Here is a 17,578-nt window from a genome sequence, read left to right as displayed (position 1 = left end):
TTGACAAAAAGAAGAGAACTGTATAATATTTAAGACACAACTGCCATATTCACAGTGTAAAGAGTTTTTGTACATATGTTTTACCTGTTTTGAAGATATTAACTTAAAAACAAGTAGAGCATGTGTTGTTCATTTATCACTAAATTCATCATCCACAAGTCGCAGACACCTATTACAGAAGAATACTTAACCTAACACACCCCTATAATTACATTACTAACTTACTAAACATATATAGTGTTAAAATGTCTGGTACTTGACAATATACTTTACTTGAATAATGGTTCTGTTGTTAGATATACTCCTTTTCAAATACATTGAGCTCTTGTATTTAGGTTTGATGTGTTAATAAGCAGAGTGGAGTAAACTGAATTTCTGTGACATCTTTCTTTTAAATTTGCTTTCTTTAATATTATTAGCAATAACGTTTAAAGTAATTGTCAATAATAACTGTATGGCATTACTCAATTTTAATGGTTGTTTAATAGTCATTGTTGTATGTCAAGTTCTATTAGAAACTTCTGTAAATGAAAAAAGGTGTGAAATGCTGACACCAATGTGGTTTTTCAACTGATAATGCCATACACATAAGAGAGACCACATCAAATCATATGGGTGTGAAAAGTTTTGTAATAGTCAAAGATACAATAAATATTACAGATAGATTGTTAGCAATGTGCCCATACTGACTGTATTATTTAGTAGTGTAGGATGTTGACATTGATATTGTAGAGACCATGAATCATATGTGGAAAAGAAACAATAAAAGGCAGCAAAATGTAAAGGAAATCTGATGTGAAGATATGATTGCAGATTGTTATAAGGAAATAAATCAACCAAAAGAATCAGTCATGGAAAAGATCAAACAATGAAATTAAAGAACAAGAATAAAATGAACCACAGCAAACAATTTTACCTTTTTAGGAAACCAGACTTTATAAGATCTCATGGCCTTTTTTTTTTGCAGTTTCATAGATCAAATTTCAAGTACAATGCAACTTTTACCATTTAAACACAATCACTCAAAAAGTGGTACACAATATTTGTTCAAGAATCAACACTTTTAACATGACTAGAGAAAACTGGGCTTTTTATGAGATACAATTAAATGACACTTTGTAATTAGTATATTTCTGAGAAAATGCTTTATTGCTACTTATTTACTTAAATCCAGCAAAAATAATCTGTTCCACTTGGTACCAGAGTGTACAATTACACAAACTTTTTATTATTTGCTTATATGAAGCTAATTTTGAACTTTCAAGAGGTCTTCACTCTTTGGTTTCTTATGTACAGATTCATGTTAATATAAGATCATATTCATCAATGTAAAAAATTATGCTTACATGTTATACAGTTTAAAAATATTCATCGTCAAAGCTGTGTTATACTTAGGAAACAAGCCAAAATAACTACTTGCATTTATAACTTTGTTAATCCTTAACTTGCAAACCCATCGTAAAGTTAATAAATTGACTTTATGTATTTGCCCCTTAAAAAAAATGCTCAAAATCCTAAAATTTAAAATATACTAATTATTTAACCTCAAAAGGAAATCTGTTCAATTCTATACTTGTAATTTGTAATTTCTTACCAAACATAAATGACAATTAATTATTCTTGTCATAAGATATTAGGTATAATACTAATATGATATGACATGGATAACTACTTATCATTTTTGCCATCTTAGCAAATGGTGTTCACACCATGACAATAAATGGTAAGTGTTGGTCATCTATATGGAGAATATGCAACTGTATTAATTTATGACACACTAACATTTGTTTAGTTAGGAATGCAGTATTTTCTATTTATTATAGAAGTTATAGGATCTACTAAGTGCTGTATAAACATTAAATATGGGAATAGTTAACTTGCACTAGGTATAATGCTCTACTGAAACTAATCTTTGTTCATTTAAAAATGATGGCATTTGGAAAACAAGCAGGCTTAGTTTACAAATGAGTGATTTATATTCATACAACAGAATTATACATGCACAGTTATGCTAATACATTCCTCAGATTAACCCTAATACATCCTTTTATTCAGATTTTTAAATAATAAGTTAATCTTACAAGTTTTGGCTTAAGGGTCCAAAAACTTTTAAAAGCAACAGATTCTGAATTTCCCATGTAATGTGTATGTACACTTCTTGAAATCCATTATTATAGAAACAGTTTAAACCTGATAATGGAGTAAAATGCATTATATTCATAGCTAATTGTTACATTTAATATCTCTATTTCTTTTTGGCTAGCCAGTTTTATTACAATTTTAACCAAAGTTTAAAAACTGAATATTATAAGTTTATAGTAAGTTTTAAAATAAATACCAATGCACATTTAAACCCAATAATATTTAGTCATTGACAGACAATCAGATGTTAGTTTATGCTCAAAAAAACACTTTCTGGTATTACATATGGCTAAGGTCTTACTAACTTCAGCATATAATTTGTACTTCATCATGATTTGGTGATACAATTTTCACATCTTATCTACTGTAATTTTATTCAGTGAAAAAATATAATAATTCACTTGTTACTAATTTCTATGTCATGAAAATACTCTTAAAATGGTCGAACATTTAACAATATTAGACTAAATCACCTTCAAACTGGAAGTTTGTGAAATAATAATGCACTGAATATAGTCAAACAATATTACTACGCCTCAAAACTTTTCCTAACTGGAATGGTACTGTTATAAGTGCAAAACATGTGTCACCTCACTTAACTATAGCTGGCAGCTTCAGAAAATGATTAATTATATCAAATTATTACAGCTCTCTTTTTTTTTGTAAACCCTAATGTAAATTAAAGTAGATAAATACACTAAAAGGTATAGAAGTCTCATCATTTGTTGCCTTCTCCAGTTTTTAAAGATGAGACTTTCATCTTTTTCAATCTATCAAGGACATACTCTGGCTGAAACAATAATAGATATATTATTAAGCCTGGCTAACATATTAAAAAATACTCAATACACTCTTTTCTGCACCAAAATTAAAAAAAACAACTGTAAATGGAAACAGATAAAACTTTTATGTAAAGCATAAACTATTCTTGTTTTTCAATTATTACCCAACAGCTTTGCAAAAAGTATTACATAAAGAAGCATTTTTATTTTACATGGGAACATTATCTTATGCTGTGATGACTTGTTGCTCTGAGTCAGACTGGCATCATCCACTCAGTACGAGTACTTTTGTAACATATCCAATTTTTTTTTGTGCACAAAAAACCTGTACATTTTTACTAAAATTATAACAAACATTTCTTCTGTATTATGGGATTGGCCACTGAATGGACTCCATTTAATTAGAAAACAGAGAGTAGGTACTTTGGTTGAAAAAATAAATTATATTACAAATACTCGAGTCATATTCTGGCTGAAAAGTTGCATAAAACATCTAGAATTAACATGGCTAAAATAATGAAAGATGTATTATGGCTTAAATGAAAAAAAATATATTTTGGATGAAATAATAATGAACATACTCATTCTGATTTAATACAGAACATAAAACTGAACATATAACCTGAAAGATAATTTTGCTGAAATGATAAACAACACTTCTGGTTGAATTAATAAATCATATATTCTTGCTGAAACAGTAAAAACAATAATAATAACAAAAAAAGATATACTGAATTAGAAAAAAGGGAAAATGGAAATATATGAATGACACAACAAATGATTAAAACCTTGTTCACTTGAACTTTGGTCCTGCAATTTTTCACTCGTAATAACAGTTTAACTGTTTATAAGTTAAGCTTACAAATTTCAATTTGTTAACATTTTTGTAGTAACTGAAATTTGGATATCTCTACAATAACCATTTATGACTAGATTTAAACCTATTTTATTCTAATTTTTTTCACAGACCATATATCTGACTGTTTCTAATTATTAAATTAATGGAAAACATCAGTAAGTCTAAACTTTTTTCTTGGTAATAGTAACATTAGAAATATTTTGAAAACATAATGAATTAAATTTGACAAAAACAAAATTAAACACGTTACAAAGTTTAACTTTCACGAACACCTCGATTTTTCTGCATTTACATTTTATGCTATTTTGTACAATAGATAAAAACAGATGTCAAATTTTTAGTAAATGATTATAACATTCAGTACAAAAACATCTTTAAAATATAATTTCAAACATATATCATAATAAAAAAATGAAAATCTGTCAGAGCTCATGAAATAAAATATATGAATAAGGAAAAAACTCAATAATCTAAGTTATCAAATTCAAAATACATACATTAAATATACAGTAAACAAAGACTTAGATTTATAAATTTTTCTGCCTATCCAAAAGCAGGTTTATATTTGCTAAAAAACCATAGTTTATTATTAATATAAAACACAAGGTTTTGTAAATTTTCTTCTCTATCCATGATTTTATTAATACAACCTCTTATTTTGACCTCACAGCATGTGCATGTCAACAACTACTAAAGATCAGCTTTAAATATAGTTAAAGAAAAACTTAAATATCATTGATCAAAGCACATTATAAATTAGTAACATTGGTGTAGAGTGGTGCAATAAGTCATTCATAGTTTTGTGAGAAAGTGGTTAGACTAAGCTCTCACAGCAAAGAACAAAAAATGTATTAGGAAGTTTATAAGGTGCATGAATAATTCATAGATCTGTTTCTCTCTTTTGGTAGTGTTTTTACAGGTTGTTTTAATCCACAATTTTTTTCTCAGTGATATTTGTTTGAAAGCTAAGGAAATTTTCTTGTATGACAAGACATCAAGTACCATACCTCTGATCTGGAAATTCATGGATTTAGAAACTAATTACTATTTTAAATGTGACATTATATTTCACACACCATTTATAGAGCAAAAACACTGTAACTAATACATACAAATTTCCTAAAATTACATTTTAGCTGAAACCCAAAAATATAAGATACCTTGCCAGCAGTACATGAAAGTTAGTTAGCTTGGTGTGTTTTAATGCACCTTCACTCTCTTGCAATTGGCTTGGTTAATTCAATTGCATTTGTGATTTCAAAGTGACCATCAGAGTTTTCATAAGTTCTAATAATAAAATTGGGTAGGCTCTTAGTAGGCATGACAAGTCTTTTGTAGAGAATAAATCCGATTTTTTAATTAAATATTTTACTAAAAACTTTATCCATGATTAAATGGATAGATGTCAGAGCCATAGAGTTGATTGCTCTGAGTGCAAAGTGATTTTCCTGTTAGGATTAACAAAATACTTTTCTTCAACAGCAAATTGTTCAATTTCTTTTGAATAAGCTTTAAAATCACTTAAATAAATATCAAGTTTTTTTTCCAGTAAAAACAATGTTATTTCTTTACTATAACTCTATAGATATTCAATAAATCTGATCTACCTTGTAATCACCATAAAATATGAAATAAATCTAAATTACACTTCTTTCTACAATGCCTAGAAAATATAACATGAAACTACAATTGTTTATCCTAAAACATTTTAAAGTTCACAATAACATACATTTATTTATGCTGAATTTCATTGTTTTCTTACTTTATGAACCATGTCTAATAATTCTACCACACACATTGTAAATCACTCAGCAAACATGTAGCTCACATTATGTAAAGCATAAGCTGCTTATGGGGATACCTCAATAATTATTTTTTATTATTTTTCATTAACTTACCTAATCCAACAAGTTTCTAATATTTACCTCTTAGTTACTTTTATAATAATAAGTAAAGACACATAAAAACAAAAATTACAGTGCTTAACTGGATCATCTTTTTTTTTTTGCTGTTGATTGTCAATGAAACTTAATCCACTACTACACTAAATTTTTATTGAATTAAACAATGCACCTAAGAACACAGAATAATAACAGTAACAAATCAAACAATGCCCTATAACAATGAAATTCTTACCTGGCTTTCTCACTATGCAATAACAGTTTAAATATTCAGCAAATATTGTCAAAACCAGTAGAAAACATACCAAATTTAAGTTGAAATAGACAATGTTGTGTACAGAAAATAACATATTGGCCCAATTATAGGGTGATCTTCAATACAAGGTGACCCCATTTTCAGAAACCATTGGAAAGAAAAACTTGAGTGTCATAACATCCTTTTTTTAGGTCTACAAAATCAATACCATAGCTGAAGAGCCTGCAGGTGAATTAGTTGCAAGAACTAGCAATGATCTTGAGCAAATATTTGGCATGCACATGTAGATGGATGCTATCTGAACATTCAAGAATGCAATAGGTTAGAGTAAGGTGAAAAGAGCCTGGAATTGGCCACTATTGGCCACATAATAATGAGGAAACTTTGAAATTTACAGCCTAATTACTAATAAAACATCATAGGCTTATAATAGGGCCAATATAATAATTTAACAGATTACAGCTTTCACTCTATTGGTTATAAATAATATTGTATAAGATATCAGAGAGACCAACTGGCAATTTGTAAAAGTAAGGATGTGACAGGTCAACATGACAAGTGGGTTTATGGATTCATAAACAATTAAGATTAAATGCTATAAAAATTAGTTTTGCTTTAGAAATATCTATATCATACTGACTAAGTAACGTTCAATTTTATACTTATCAGGAGAGGTAGTAAATAAATTAGAAAAGGAAAGCCTTCTAAAACAAATATCACAATTTTCCTACTAGGGTAGACTGAGGATTGTATAAATATTTCTTTACTTGTATATAATGATAATAAAGCAGTTTAATTATATTTTGCACACTTGACACAGTGTAGTGAGAAAGAAGATAAGTGTATCTTATCCAAAACAATGCTCTAATAAATCTATTGTAATGGTATTATAGTACGTATGTTATTTTGTACAAAATCACAAAATTTTAAATATGGTCTAAAATAACTCCAGTAAATACAAGTTAAAACAAAAAATATATCTAATGCTGTATATAACAGAGAATGCAATACACATTAGTAAAAAAAAAAAGAAAAAAGTCTACATAATAAATAATGCAATACTGAAGTTCCAAACAAAATTTAGATTATACCAGATTATATGATATTGGAAAGTAACTCCTATTGGATAATACAATATCATAATAGAAAGCTCGGATATTGAAGTTTATAGAATTACAATACTCATCTCACGAACAAAACAGAAGACTAGTTTATATACAATCCTAGTGTAATATTTGTGTGTTTGTGTTAAGATTTATATGTCTAGTTTATAATACTTAAGTTTAATATCAAAAAAGCATAACAAAAACATTTCTAGTTTAATACAATTAACTGGAATATTCTACAATAAGAAACAAAACAAACTTACCATAACAAACCATAAGTTTCTAGGCCAAAGATCAACTTTGACAACACTGACATTTCACTCACTGGAAATATAATGTGCAAATGAAGATGTTTGACAGATGTGAATGGAGGCCAATGGTATCCAAGTCTAATAACATCAAGAAATGAATTCAAGCTTAATTTTCTTACAATCATATACAACATATATAAAGTAATACATTCAGATGAATATTAAAAATAATTAATTTTCACATTTAAATGTGGTAATGAAAGCATGTTGCAAATCATCAAGATAGTTAACTGAAATGGGGGGATTGAGTTTTCTGTGAAAAGCATATGTATGTCAAACTTTCAAAGGTAATATAACATTTATATTATGTTCACACATTTATACTGTAGTAACAACTAAATAAAAAGTGATTCTGACTTGTGTCTATTTTAAGTTCTTCACACAAAAGACAGGATAGGAAATATTGTAATAATTTGATTCATATTCAAATGCATTTGAGAGGTAAGTCCTAATAAAATTTTAGACATAGTGAAAGTGCATTTCTTTAATTATGTATATTTTTTGAGTGGAACATTATACTTGCTTGACTAAAGGGAAATAAAACATTTATTAATAAAATTATTATACTGTTTATGCTATATTTATTAGAACAAAAATAAAACATGTAAAATACTCAAAATCTTAAATTTATTTAAAGAAAGTGTCCAATTTCAACTGTCTTGTTTTTTTTAATGGATTTTCTCATGCAGTTAAAAGAGAATGTCAATTCTCGACCCTTTCACGAAGTTCATTTTCCCCTTCATCTTTGCATAGAATTGATAGTGTTAATATAATTTAATACTTGCAATGAAGTAGAAATTTCTATTTCCACAGTATCTTTTCCATTTTGTTCATCATCTGAATCTCTCACAGTGTTACCATCTTGCAATTATATTATACATTTTAAATCAATTTCATCAGTTTCTGTTAAAACATTCTTGTCAACATTCACAAAACATTCCATGTTCACAGAATCATCTGCATCAATCTTCCCAGAATTTGGATTTTACCAGAATCATCATAACAAACAACTTCTCCACAGTTTCTGCCATTATCAAGAATAAATCCACAGTTTTGAAAGCACTTTATTGTGCATTTAATTGAATAACTTTAAAATGCAATTGCATCTAACACGTTAATTTCCATGGTGATTTCAGATGCTCTCTTACAGTCATCCATGTTTGCAATAATATGGTAAAGCATCAATTTTCTGTATTTCAATTTCATACACTGTATAATTCCATTATCTAGTGACTGTAGAACTGATGTTGTACATGGAGGAAGAAAGACTAAATAAATACTTGAAAGTTAAACTTCTGAGTGACAACTTGTATTATCTAGGAAAAGTAGAATGTTCCTATTTTCTTGTTCCATTACTTTATTTGTTCAAAAAATTTCTCGAATATAGCACTTGTCTTCCATGCTTTATTATCTGCTTTCCATTCCACAGGAAGTTGCTTCTTCCTTATATTTTTGAAACATCACAGATTTTCACTTTTACCTATTACCCCTAGTAAATTTTCCCTAAATTTTAAAATTAGAGAAGAAAATAATTTATTTTTTTGGTGACAATTATTTAAAGAGTAGAATTTTGCACTTAAAAGACAAATATATTTCTACATATCATGAATCTAATTTAACTGCAAAAATAATGATGGCAGAAAAAAGAACAAATATATTTAATCAATACTTACTGTAACAAAATGTCCAAGAATTTATTAATATTTAAACAAATTATTAATTAAATACGAAATTAATATTTAATAAATATTTTTTCACCTTACTCAGGTGCTAATCCTACTTGTTGATAGATGAGGTAGGTGAAAGATGGTTTTCCATCTGCGTTTCGTCCGTTCTGCCATATTGAGGGCCTTTTATAAGAGAAATCTTAAGATAATGCTGCAAAATTTTAATATTTCTGACTTGTACAAATTTCTGCCCTATGAAGTTTTTTGACTTAGACAGGTTTTACTGTGCTAGGTTTTGAAAATTTTATGTAAAGTTAATGAAACTCACACAAAATGAAGTGCAACTGTGTCTAAGAAAACAATCTCAAAAACAATTTAAAACATTCACCATTATAAAAAACAAACTAAGATATTCTGATCAGGGTTATCTAAAAACAAGAAATTGTATTGCATAATCACACTGCTGAAGTGCAAACAATTATTAGTTTTGAAAATTCACACAAAGCTTCACGCTGGGACTATCTGTACTAGATGTTTATAATTTTGAGCCGATGCATCAGAAGAAAGACAGCTATTCTATTTCAGAGTTAATCTTCTCTCATCAAACAGTGGGATTTGGCTGTCACCTTCATACAGGATCTCAAAGTGTTGAGTGAGATTTATTTATTTTTGTGGTAATAGGATTGAACTGTTGAACCTCCAAATCCATCCTCCATAAAATCACATTAGCTACTGAGCCATGCTCAACTCAACATTTTATCAGATACACATTTATAAACAAAATGCTTTTTTCAACATTACAATACTGTGACCAATACTTTTATCTTCAGACTAAAAATATCTTTCAAGATTATGAGCCAACCTAATGTTCACAATTGTTCATCTATTTAATCACAGGACAAAAATAAAACAAGTTTGTAGCAAAATATACAAAATAATGTATTCATAAGCATCTTGTACAATTTTTAAATGTTTATATAATAAATTTTACATTTTAACAATCAATTTCAAATAGACACTGAGATACTCAAAGCCTTCCGTGCTGAATTTTAACAATTACAAAACATTACAATTAACAAAACATGTTACTCAAAATTTCTGAATGCTCTATTTATGTATTGGTAAACATACACTGCTGGCCAAAATCTTAAGGCCAATGAACAAAAAGAAAAAAAACAAAAAAAAACATGCATTTTGCATTGTTATACCCAACACTTATTTGAGTAGAGCTTCAAAAGATAAATATAAGGAAAATAAAATGAAAAACTTTAGCATTTAATAGAGAAAATGTGAACACAATGAAATTAGCTTAAATACTAGCTGGTCAAAAGTTTAAGACCATACCTAAACAGGGTAAGAAATGTCCAACAAGAGGTCTCAGTAGTGAGTTACACAGCTGTCACTGCGAATAACTGCAAACATTAAACTTTGGCATGGTCGATATAAGTATTTGTAGAAGGCTGGCTGAAATGTTACTCCAAGTAATGAGGATGGCTTCACAAAATCATGCAGTGTTTGGAATTGATGCCCATTTCCATAGACTTCCCTTGCCATCACCCCAAACATTTTCAAACAGGTTCAGTTCGGCAAACACGCTGGATGGTCCAAAAGAATCCGCGTATTTGCCATGAAAAAGTCCTTTGTCCTGCGGGCATCGTGGATTGCAGCTGGTGTCTTGCTGGACAACCCGTTGAATCCTCCTGTTCAACGCTAGAGAACTTTTCTTGGGCCAATCACTTGAAATTCTAATTCCATATCCCTCAGGGTCTTTTAAGAAATTTGCAACAGCAGTCTTACTATGCCTAATCTCACCAGCAATGGCACATTGAGACCTTGCTTTTGCAGCTCAACAATTCTACCACATTCAAACTGCCAACTTTTTAGCCTTTGCCATGTTTTTACCCAATGTAACACAGGAAATGTTGACAACGCTAATGCTTGAACACAAATGACTAAATTTCATTTTGTGTTTACCGATTAACGCTTCATTTCAGTACAGTCTTAATCTTTTGACCAGCTAGTATTTAGGCTAATTTCATAGTGTCACTTTTCCCTATTAAATGCCAAAAAAGGTTTTTATTTTTATTTTCCATTTTCTTATTTTCATCTTTGGAAGCTCTGCACAAATAAGTGGTTGAGTCTAACAATGCAAAATGCATATTTTTTCTTTATGTTCATTGGCTTTAAGATTTTGGCCAGCAGTGAACATGTCACATACCCATGTTATACTCTTTAATCTTCCCTGTGCATGTGTGAGTAGATCTCATATAAACTCTGCCTTCCTGCCAAAAGTAAGATGCATTTGAAAGTTGCTGTCATAAAGATAATATTGTTGTGGAGACACAATAATGAATACATCTTAAATGTACAGTGCATTGTGAAAGTATTCAACTTCAACCAATAATCCAATAATGTCATATTTTGATGAAATGAAATAATGTAATCAATCTTTTAATGAACTTTGTTTTTATTTAAAACTCTTAATGATCAACCTAACACTGTTGTGTGTGAAAAATGTTGTAAGCCAGCAAACCCAGCAAAAAGGGTATATACACTTAAACGTGTTGATTACATAAGTATTCAGCCCCCTAAGTTGGACCCTTGAAGAAGCCATCTTTTGCAAATTTTTTGGATAGATCATGACCAGCTTTGCATAATGGAGTGTTGTAATTTTGCCCATTCTTTCTGTCAAACTTGCTCAAATTCTGACAAGTTCATTGGGGATTGTTGATGGATCACAATCTTCAAATCTTGCTATAAACTTTCTAGTGGATTCAACTTATGGCATTGACTGGGCCACTCCAAGATATTCACTTTCTTCTTTTGAAACCACTACAGTGTGACTTTAGCCTTGTGCTTCAGGTCATTTTCCTGCTGAAATGAGAATTTTTGACCCAGCTTCAGATTCTTGGCAGATGTAAGCAAGTTTGAGCCTATAGGATTCAGCTGTATTTTGCACCATCCATTTTTCTCTTAATTCTAACAAGCTTCCCAATTCCTGCTAAGAATCATCATCCCCATAACATGATGTTGCTACGACCATTCTTGACATCTAGAATGGTGTTGACTAGGCAATGTGCTGCATTGAGTTTGTTACAGGTGTAATTCTTTGAATTTAGACTAAATAGTATAATTTGTGTTTTCTCTGATAACTACCATCTGCTACATGTCTGCACTATAATTTATATGATCTGTTCCAAACTCCATATGAGACTTAAGATGATTCTTTTTTAGTAATGGCTCTTTTCTTGCTATGGTCTCATACATGTCAGCTTTGTGTACAGACCAGGATACTACTGATGTATGAACACCGAGTCGTATCTAAGACAAGGAACTCTGCAAATCTTTCAAAGACACTGCTGACATCCCTAACCAGTCTACCGCTTGCTCAGCTGCTTAGTTTTGAAGGGCAGTCTGATCTGGAATGTACAAATCACCTTCCACTCCTTAATGATGGACTTCACCAAATTCAAAGAGATAATCATTGACTTTGAAATTTTCTTGCAATCTTCTCTTGATCTGTGCTTTTCTAACACTTTATGTCTGACTTGTTTGGAAAGTTCTTTGGTCTTCATGGTTGGTTTGTCATATTGCTTCTTGAGTAGTGGTTGAACAGATGTATTTACTCTAAAGTAAAATTAAACCACTTTGATTACACACAGACAGAGACCATTACACTAATTCTGTGGCCTATCAAACTGATCTTTAGCATTTCAGTAGATTTAGGGTAGCTGCAGCAAACAGGTTGAACACTAATGCAATTGAGAATATTCTAATTTTCTTTAAAAATCTAACATACTTAAATAATAACCTTCTCAAATTGGGGAAAATTGTGTAGATTCTAAAGTTCCATTTGATAGCTTCATGTTTGCAAGTTCAAACAGCAATAAAATGTTAAAACTTTGCAGGGGGTTTGTATTTTCACAAGGCTCTGTAAGTACCCGTCTAAAATTAATTTTAGGTCTAGCTATGTAAAATTCAAATCAGACAGACATACCTACAATTTACTAAAAGCTAGTTTGTTTGTTTGTTTGTTTGTTTGGAATTTCGCACAAAGCTACTCGAGGGCTATCTGTGCTAGCCGTCCCTAATTTAGCAGTGTAGGACTAGAGGGAAGGCAGCTAGTCATCACCACCCACCGCCAACTCTTGGGCTACTCTTTTACCAACGAAAGTGGGATTGACCGTCACATTATCCCCACGGCTGGGAGGCTGAGCATGTTTAAGCGACGCTGGCGAACCAGCGACCCTCGGTTCTGAGTCACACGCCTTATACAGCTTGGCCATGACTAAAGCTAGAATACCCATAATGTAAAGGAGGTGGGAGCTGTAAAACTACAAATACACAGCACGAATAAAAGACATCGAGACTACACAAACTACTGCCAAGCATAACTGTAATAAAGTCAATTAAGCAAAACAATTTTTTTTAGAATCCAGAAAAATCAAAAGGAACAGACCAGTCTTATAAAAAAAATCTAAAGTATATTTGAAAAAAACAACAACAACATTATTCTCAACAGTTATCTACTCATCCATAGTGCCCTTGTTGAGAGAGGTACAGGGATAATTTTGAGTGGTAATAATGCATAACATCAAGAGAGAAAAAAATTGAATACAGAAATGTATGGTTGTATGAACAGCTTAGGAAATATTATGTCCTGCTCCTGCAGTGAAAGGTTCTTGGGAAAGCAGTCACAACATATATTATAAAGGATATATTCTGTAGGCAGTAACTCTTCTTCGTCCATACCTAAATAAGTAGACATCAAGGGAGAAGCAAGAAAGGCCTAAGCAAGTCCTAAAGATGGGCTCAATAATGCAAGTACAGTGTTATGAGAACATTAAGATATAAAAAAATAATAATAAACACAGGCAAAAACCATCCCTGTTGGAGTGGAGACATCAAGCATAACCTTCAATGAAACACAAAGATGTGCAAGGAAAGGTGGGAAAAGCATCTGTTTAAGTATCATTAGCCATCATTGACATCTTTAGTCTACTTCCAAAGAATATCACCATTTCAATAAACTCCAGAAGAAAGGATGGAGTGTGTGCATTGAAAAATAATAGAGGTATATGTGACTTCCAACAGTTAAAAGAAATATTTTCCTTACAAATAAACATACACATGCACAGATGACTACATACTCCTGTATCTTCAAACATATCACACGTTCTGAGGTGCGTGAACAGTGGTGTTGGGAAATATAATTAAATAATAATACATAAGTTACACAGGACAAAATCTAAAGGTTAACTATTGTAAGGAGCCCTAAAAGGGTGAATTTACATAAATATATATGCTTTATATATAATATGAGGAGAGATTATACTGAAGTACATCATACAATAGACAACACTTCCTCATGAAGACTATGCAATGATGGTGGAAAGTACACATCTGTGATGTGGAGGGGTATGTACTAGTATCTGTGGTGTAGACACACACATACACACACACATTCAAATTATTTCAACCCCAGACATTCCAGATATGTGGCTAGGGAAATGCCTAGGCCAAACACAGTAGCTAAAAAATATGAGAGACTCCTACAAGATAAATTGATATAAATACAGGTTTTCGATACAGAATTTAATTATTATATCCATGTTGTTCAGTATCACTTGTTTGTAAGTCAAAATTATTCACAATCTCAAACATCCTAGTAATGGTGAACCACAAATGTTGAGTGCAAACAGCAAAATGCACCAGATAGATTCCACTGAGACTAGTAACAAAATGAATACCAAACTCACAAAAAGTGTGATATGAGGAAATGAAAAATAGTAAAAAATAAACAGATTTTCACTCCTTGTTAAAAGAAAGAACAAACAGAAAAGAATGGTGGCAATCTCTTGCTGACCAAACTTCTGGTAGAAAAATATAAAACATAGCAAAAATATTTGAACATTTCAACTTTGAAGCCAGTTACAAAAAGATATACTTGACAACTGATGACTAAATTTAATTCCCATTACAGAGAATGTTTAGAAAATAATTTAAAATATAATAAGAGAAAAAGAAGTATATAACACTTGTGGTAACTGACAGTGGCTAAGAGTGCAGCTTGCCAGAGAAGTGGACAGGCCCCAGTTACGAAAGAGATGGATGAAAAAATGAGGCAAGCTGTGAATGACTTGGAGAGAGACAAAACCCAAGTCTGTAGGCATCCAATCTTGAAAGTGAAACCAACAATCCTGGTATACTACCAGATACGGATGAATGTCTGAAATAGTGTAAAAACACTGCCAGATTTTCTAACAAAACACTTTTAAAACAGTTGGAGATGGCAAAAGTCACTGCAACAAATGTAACAAAAGTAAAAGAACAGAATTTCTTTGAGAAAAAAGACAAAAAGTAGAAACCATGTGGAGTAGAATAGACTGGGAAGAAAGAAAAAAACAAACAAACCGGACAACAGGACCAACTGATCTTGGGCCAATAGCTAAGAAAGAAGGTGAAGTAGACACTACAACAGTCTTTTTTTTTTTAACTACTAATGTACACAACTTTCTTTCCCTCATTTTGTTCCAATATATAAATAAGTAGTGCACACAAAATTTTGTCCATACTGAATGACATATCAGGGTTGCTCAAGGTAGTTGAAATGTTTAGTTTGCACAATATATGCATATTCCAGAATGTTCCAGAATATCAAAAAAAATTCTAGAAGGTTCGATTATTCTGAAATGTCCTAGCATACTGTATGGAGTGACGTGCATATTCTGGAATATATTAGTGTTCCACATTATTCAGAATATTCAAAAACTTTCCAAATGTACATAATCCATGTTGTCACCTTTCATTTCTGGTGTATTCTGCATAATATGATAGAAATTTCTAGAATTTCTAGGAGGGTACAGATTCAGCATATTACATATTATAATTTATTTCAGATGAGACTAATTTATTACATTACTTATGTTAATGTATAACTATTATAAATAACCATAAATTTGAATTTAGATGTTAATTAACTGTTAATATGTATCAAATTTATATTTGCTAAAAAGATTGATACACACAATTTCTTTTTTTTAACACAAATATATTTTATTTTATAAATATAAAAACAATACAATTTATAATGGTTATAACTAATAGTTATTACAAATGATAGTCTATATACAAGAGTTTTACCAACTTAGAAACTATAGTGTTTGTTTTTTGTTTTTGAATTTCGCACAAAGCTACTCGAGGGCTATCTGTGCTAGCCGTCCTTAATTTAGCAGTGTAAGACTAAAGGGAAGGCAGCTAGTCATCACCACCCACCGCCAACTCTTGGGCTACTCTTTTACCAATGAATAGTGGGATTGACCATCACATAATAACACCCCCACGGCTATAAAAGTGAGCATGTTTGGCGCGATGGGGATGCGAACCTGCAACCCTCAGATTATGAGTCACACACCTTAACTGCGCTTGGCCATGCGGGCCACAGAAACTATAGTGAATCTTCTATCTGGTCTATAACTGAATATTTTATCAATGGTCTAGGTCCACAATGAGCAAATTAATTTTGGGTTGATTTTGTTACTCCTCTCCTACGCTAATGATGTATTTTCTCAGCTAGTCTCACACCCTAGAAGTTCACTTCTTCTGGTAAAGATATTTGATGTCCTTGTAGAAATAATAATGTCCAAAGTAATTCACGGAAGTTGAATGATTTGTAATGCTTGAAATCTATAACATTCAAATTGTGTTTTTCCAATTAATAAGTGTTAATTACAATTACAGCCTCTGCAGCCTATAGCACATTGACTGTAGCTGAATGATAATATTAATCTTTCTTGGCAAGTTGCTTTCATACAAATCATGCAAGTTTCTTAAAAGTTCACTTGGCAACAATACTGTAAAATACTTGTATTACATACACACCTAGTATATTGCTGATTCATGTTCCCAAGTCTCCTACAAATGTTGAGAAAAAGCAGGACTTGCAAAATACAAAGTAAAAAAACAACAACAAACAACATCACAAGTAAAAAAGAAAACAATACAGAAAACACTAGGCACAAAATAAATGTACAACAGTAAATCTATTACACCTCCATCCTTAAGAAATTAAAATTTGGCATTAGACAATATTTAATTAAGATGTTATATGTACATATACATCACAATCAATACATTAAATACACTATCAAATAATTTTACAACTTCAATAACCATGATACCATATAACACAATTAATATAATTAGCCTTATGATAATAAAAGTACACAGCATCTGAAACTGCTTAAACACAAATATTAGCTTTTTGGCTTAATACAAACAATAGTCACACTACTTGGGGGGTTCTTTGAAAGTTGGGATAGGTTTCAAAGGAACAGCAGGAAAAACAACATACAAATTTTGATAGTTTGTCAAAAATATGTCACATAAAAAAAGTAACTGTACAAAAACAAATGAAGTCACTAAAATGAATGTACAACAGTAAATATGTCACAAGTACTTAACCCTATCAAGAAAGGCATTGTCTACAGTGCATGTCATAACATTTAACTTGCATTCAAAAATTTATTAATCTACTTTATATGTTATATTAATT

At 30.7% G+C, this 17,578-nt stretch overlaps 1 protein-coding gene across 4 annotated transcripts; it reads right to left on the bottom strand.

Annotated features, from left to right (window-relative positions):
* Positions 1 to 917: 917 nt before the first annotated feature.
* On the bottom strand, positions 918 to 17,365 carry LOC143253611 (uncharacterized). 4 transcript variants are annotated; one of them, XR_013029733.1, is made up of 4 exons: positions 16,906 to 17,365; positions 9,116 to 9,207; positions 7,310 to 7,435; positions 918 to 2,932 (listed from the first exon to the last, which is right to left on the bottom strand). XR_013029733.1 is itself a non-coding variant. In XM_076507728.1 (4 exons), the coding sequence occupies exons 1-4, from the start codon at positions 17,001 to 17,003 to the stop codon at positions 2,908 to 2,910; spliced, it is 336 nt and encodes a 111-aa protein (XP_076363843.1). In that variant the 5' UTR covers positions 17,004 to 17,365; the 3' UTR covers positions 918 to 2,907. The 4 variants fall into 4 exon arrangements, 1 of the variants encoding a protein (XP_076363843.1); XM_076507728.1 differs by having other exon boundaries at positions 9,121 to 9,207; XR_013029734.1 differs by lacking the exon at positions 9,116 to 9,207 and having other exon boundaries at positions 16,906 to 17,336.
* Positions 17,366 to 17,578: the final 213 nt, after the last annotated feature.

Source organism: Tachypleus tridentatus, chromosome 6, assembly GCF_004210375.1.
Source record: "Tachypleus tridentatus isolate NWPU-2018 chromosome 6, ASM421037v1, whole genome shotgun sequence".
In the NCBI taxonomy this organism is placed as follows: domain Eukaryota; kingdom Metazoa; phylum Arthropoda; class Merostomata; order Xiphosura; family Limulidae; genus Tachypleus; species Tachypleus tridentatus.
The sequence above is the reverse complement of the archived record's forward strand: the minus strand, read 5'-3'. Positions and strand labels throughout refer to the sequence as shown.